The sequence below is a fragment of the Ictidomys tridecemlineatus genome, unplaced genomic scaffold (genome assembly GCF_052094955.1).
Source record: "Ictidomys tridecemlineatus isolate mIctTri1 unplaced genomic scaffold, mIctTri1.hap1 Scaffold_3482, whole genome shotgun sequence".
Lineage (NCBI taxonomy): Eukaryota > Metazoa > Chordata > Mammalia > Rodentia > Sciuridae > Ictidomys > Ictidomys tridecemlineatus.
The window spans coordinates 76,023-81,201 of NW_027522413.1; the positions used below are offsets into that span (position 1 = coordinate 76,023).

General features: G+C 43.9%; 1 protein-coding gene across 1 annotated transcript; it reads right to left on the reverse strand.

Annotated features, from left to right (window-relative positions):
• Positions 1-902: 902 nt before the first annotated feature.
• Positions 903-4,880, reverse strand: LOC144373286 (myomegalin-like). The gene is made up of 4 exons (XM_078036380.1): positions 4,701-4,880; positions 3,568-3,706; positions 3,150-3,267; positions 903-1,565 (listed from the first exon to the last, which is right to left on the reverse strand). Exons 1-4 carry the CDS (start codon positions 4,755-4,757, stop codon positions 1,562-1,564), a joined length of 318 nt encoding a protein of 105 aa, XP_077892506.1. The 5' UTR covers positions 4,758-4,880; the 3' UTR covers positions 903-1,561.
• Between the last annotated feature and the right edge of the window lie 299 nt (positions 4,881-5,179).

Below are 5,179 nucleotides of genomic sequence, written 5' to 3' on the forward strand. Positions count from 1 at the left end.
GCAGCAGCTCTAGCCTGTACTTTTCCTCAAACTCTTCGGGATAGGGTTGGGCGCGGCCTCCGCGCGGCCTATGTAAAGCGGCTCGCTTCTGAGGGGATATTTCATGGCGGGTGTCCCTTCCATGTATATCTGCCCCTGCATCAGGACTCTAGCACACTCCATTTAGCCCTACATGGTGACTTTCATCATGGCAGTGAAGCTGAAAATGTCCCTTCTTTCAAGATCAAGACCAGAGAAATAGTTGAACAGGTAGTTGGTGATGGTGGGGTGTCCTGCAGGCACAGCTGTGATTAGGGCCATGTTCTCCTCGTTGCCTTTCCAGTTGATGCTTATGGGGGCACTCTGCTAAGGTTATCACAGTGTCCACAAAGCAGACAACAAAAAGGCCCATCAAGCACTGCAGTTGGTCCCCTGCACCTTCTCATTTCGAGGACCCCACTGCACCAGTGCTTGAAGGAGCCCTCAATCCTTGGCACAGCCAGTGCACAGGAAGGTGGCCTCCTCCAGGACATTGTCCAGGGTGCTGTCCATGCTCACCACACTGCATTTCTCGTCACTTTCAGAAAGATAGAAGGAATCATCAGAAGAGATTCTATGGGTGTCTGCCAGAGTATTCTTTTCTTCACATTTTAGCTTGTCTGAAATTGGGATGCATCTCATTACCACCAACCAGTTGATAGTCACAGAATTATCCCACATTGTGCACATGTGAATTATAGCTTATAGTGGTATCCTCTTGACTGACCTGCATACCATTAATATAAAAAATGCCAGGTTTGATTGGCATTGTAAAATGGCTTCAAAAATATTACCCTATGACTCAAGTTTATCATATATGCAGAAAAGCATGGAAACAGAGCAGCAGGGTAGAAATTTGATATTAGTGAAACAAATACTCAGTGTTAGCAGAACTGATCACCATTTCATATTTTCTTGAGTAGCACTCACAAAATATTTTGAGAGCTAACATAGGAAGATAAGCACAAATAGATGAAGTTGAACTACATTTTGTCAGTGAGGCCTTGCAAAAGGTTGTCTGTCTCATGCCAATCAATGAAGTTGAAGGCAAAGAAAATCACTGTCTCACACTGTCTCATATGTGAGACAGTGCAAGAAGGTTCAGAGGAGAAATGACTGAATGCTTGTCTTGGTCTAATCAGTGAATTAGTTGAGTGGTAAACTCAAGGCAGGTGGGGTGTGGCTGGAGGAAGTTGTTCATTGGAGGCATGTCTATGAGGTATACATTTTGAATCTGGAGAAAAGAGTTTCTCTCTTTCTCTGCTTTCTGATCATCGTGTAAGTTGCCTCCCTATGCCACACTCTTTCTCCATTGATATTAAATTTATGTCTAATTACACATGAATATTCATATTATTACATATGCTTTATATTAATGTAGTTTTATGTATAGAACTAAATTTAGGAATAGTGTAGGGTTAGACATAGTGCTAGGGAATGAATATATATATATATCTCAAAAGCATGGTGGCTTTGCTTCTTTTGTGGCTCCTGGAAGGCAAAGGTCTCAATGCTGGAGCACACAGAAGGACCCTTAACGATTTCACCTGCAAGTAAACAAAAGAATTCTGTTCAGATGGAACTGTTAGACCCCACTTATGATTCCCAGACACTGGAATTAGGGCAAAGCATGCAGGAAGGCATAAACATGGTGGGAGGTAGTAAAAAGAATGAGTCAAGGGGATGCACTGGGTCTGGAGGAGATTCCAGGTTCCAGCTTAGAGGATAAGCTTCCCTGTGCACCCAAATCCCTGGTGCCCCAGCCATAGCCCTACTGCATGTCATATGGTCAGATCCTACTACTGTCCTCTTATTACCCAGTTCATACTACATGTTATGTGGTCTGAAGAAAAATAAAGGCCTTGTCATATTCCAGGAAAAGAAGGATGAACCATGAAACACGCACATGTAGAAACAGCCTGTACTGAAGAGGACATATTGGGGCAAGTTCCCCTGTTAAGTGTGTGTCTCATTTTTCATAAGGAGTAGTCAAATTGGCAGGGACCTCAGAGATGATAGAAGTCTAGGTCCACATTTAACAGATGGAGGGTAGTAGCTCACAGAGGCAAAGGGGCCAGCCAATGGCATACAACCAGTTAACATTTAGCCTGGAGTTAGAGACCAGAAATTTGGAACAAAAGAGGGTGGCCTGCACACTGGAGGGAGCCAGCAGGAACTGGAGGCTGTGGGTTAACTTGGCAGGGATAGGAAGAGGCTGTACAGAGCCAATCCTCTAAGTGTTGTGTTAAGAGGCTCAGGAAAGAAAGCAATTCTCAGAGAAGAACCAAAGGGAATTAGAAAACAAGAGCTAGTTAATATACATCCCATGCTTGATCACACTATGGGTGTCAAGGCTCTCAGGGTACAACTTAGGAACATTCCTAGAATGCTCAACTGCTCTGATGTTTACTATATAAGTTTAAAGGTTTAATTTCTCATATTTAAAACAATCAGTTACACATGAATTTTCTCTTAATAGGATTTCTAGGGAATTATTAGCACAGCATTTAAGTGAAAGTAGAGAATATCTGCTATATATATATATATTTTAAAACTTTTCCCTTAAAGTGTATTTTTTTTCTTTTCTTTTCTTTTTTTTATTGGTTGTTCAAAACATTACAAAGCTCATGACATATCATCTTTCATACATCTTTTTTTCATTATCAGTTTTTTCTTTTATATCCAGGAGACCAAATGGATCTTCCTTCATGTTTTTTAAAGAAAATGAGATGTTAAAATAAAATGCTGTTCTTAACCTAATTTTGTGCACTAAAGTCAATTTATAAGGTTATGCCTTATTTGGTTTTTCAAGTAGTTCAGGAAAGTCCAGAATGCACTTATGGCCTCAAGATCTCTTGGTAGACAACTAATTCACAGAGAGACTTTGAAAGTTTCTTCCCTCAGGGACCAACTGAACTGCATTTCTCTGGCTCCTTGCTTGACTGACATCAAGGAGAGAAAATTGGGCTAAAGGGGAGAGATGGTGAGGAGAGGAGAGTAATAACAGGGTAGAAAGCTGAGCGGGCAGGAGGGTGAAGGGATGGAATCTTAAGAGGAGGCTATCCAGGAGCTAAGACCTGTGTGGTGAACCTGATATCTCCCAGAAGGTAAAGGAGGTCAGGGTCACTTACAGAGCTGATGTCAGATGGTGATGTATTTGAAGCAGGCTCTGTGACTGTGTAAGATGGAATCGTTGCTTTCGCTCCAAGTTAGTCCTTGCCTTCTTCAAAATATCATGGGTCCTGGTCACTGAAAGAAGAAAAGAGCCCCTGAGAGAAGGAATTTCCAGCTGGGCCCTACTTGCTGGGCATGCAATTTCTAGAGCATTTTCTTCTCACCCCTCAATCATGGCCTCTTGCTGACCCCTTTGTCCCCCCCTCCTTCTGCAACCACAACTGCTCATGTCACAGGAGGGTTGGGCCCAGTGCATCAGACTCTCCCTTCCCAACATTCCCAGTGCCTCTGTGGTCACTGTTTATCTGCAGCACAAGTGGGACATCTGCAAGACCATTCCTTTCCTCTGCTGCTCCACAGCTCAGGGGCACCTACGCTGGCTGACAATGAACTGCTCCATGTTTTCCTTCTGCTGGTTAGCAGTCTTCAGACGCTCAGCTGTGCTCTCAAGGAGCTTCTCCTGTTTAGATACTTGGGCTCGCAGATCCAGGAGCTCCCTTTCCATTGATTCATTCTGGGGAAGAAGGACAAGCTCTCAGACAATAGTTTGGAGACCGAATGTATCCAGTTCTTTGTGGTTCCTACCAATCAGAAGCAGAACTCCAATCTTCTCAGCAGACTGAGTTCCCTTCATTATAGCTTCTCAATCCCTCAGTTCAGAACAGTTGAGAAAAAGACCACAGGTAGGAATGTTGAGAACCTGAAAGCCCCCAATCAAGGATCAAGGAGACCCTGACTCCAGACCCACAGCAACTCCCAACTGTGAACAAGACCTCCAAATCAGTCCTTGAAGTAGTTTTGTCTCACCCTTCTCCCATCCATGCTGGACTTGGAATTTCAGAGATACTATGTCTGGGACACAGGGCTACCTGATGACAGTGTTCACATTTCAAAATGTCTGTATGAATCTGAAGATGGTAAAGTGCTTCCTTGTAATTAGCATAGTTTTTTCCCCAAACATACCATTTACATTAATATGGAAATAAAAACTAGTGAGCGGATCCAGATTCTAGTCCAACCAAGGCAGGACAATTCTTTAGGGGCTCTACCTTTTCCCCAGACTGGAACACAGATAAAAGGTGTGCTGGGATTCTAGGAGCATGACTGAAAGAAGCTGCAGGATCACAGTGACTTCCTTTGATCTTTTGACCAAGAAGCCCTGAGGAATGGAGAAGCTTCAAAGGCCCCTGAATTTTAGTTCAAACTTCAGATTTATTGGAAGCAGATATTTATAGATTACCATGGCATCTATGTCTGTGCTTCTCCATTTCCTTTTCTTCTCTTTGAATTATTATCTTGGGGTTTGGGGTGTGAGGACAAAGTAAGGTAATCAGAGCTTCAATGAAAACATCCACCAGGGGTCTCCCTCCAGGATGCTACATTAAGATCCAGCACATTCTAACAACCTGTGTAGCTCCTGACCCTCAGAAAGCCCTGGAACTGAGAATACAGAATCTCATGGGGCAGAAGAACAAAGCTTATACCAGAAGACAACACTGGCCTCTTACCACTTTGCCAGGCAGCCCAGGGCCGTGGAAGCTTGGTAAAGCTGCTCTCCAGAACATGGTCAGGAGTGAGGCTGACTCATCTAGGGTGCGCTGCAGGGCATGAGCACTGCTTCTTAGGTCATGGAAACATTTGCTGCCTGGTGCCTGTGGAAAGGTGGGAGGGAGCCATGGACATCACTGAAGTTGAGACATCTCAAGGTTCACAACATTGCAGCCCTACACAAGACTCAAGCTTCCCTTGTTGATGAGGCACAAAGCATGGGCTGCTTGAACCTGCAAAACTCTAGCTCATTTTTTGAGGTCCCAGGACTGAAGTGTGGCTCCTTTTACCTGGAATGACTCCTCACCTGGACACCCTATATAAGGCTGTCACAGCTCATTCCCATGTCATGTCCTCTACAGACCTTTTAACTTCCTTGCATACAATAAAAGACCCCTCTGCACCAGTGAACTTGAGGTACAAGAGGTGACTTCTCACA

Coding starts and splice junctions, on each gene's coding strand:
- LOC144373286 (XM_078036380.1), bottom strand. CDS start 4,757: ATGTTCTGGAGAGCAGCTTTACCAAGCTTCCACGGCCCTGGGCTGCCT. Junction 3,707..4,700: donor CTGGGCTGCCTGGCAAAGTG/GTAAGAGGCCAG, acceptor CTTCTTCCCCAG/AATGAATCAATGGAAAGGGA. Junction 3,268..3,567: donor GCAGTTCATTGTCAGCCAGC/GTAGGTGCCCCT, acceptor TTCTTCTTTCAG/TGACCAGGACCCATGATATT.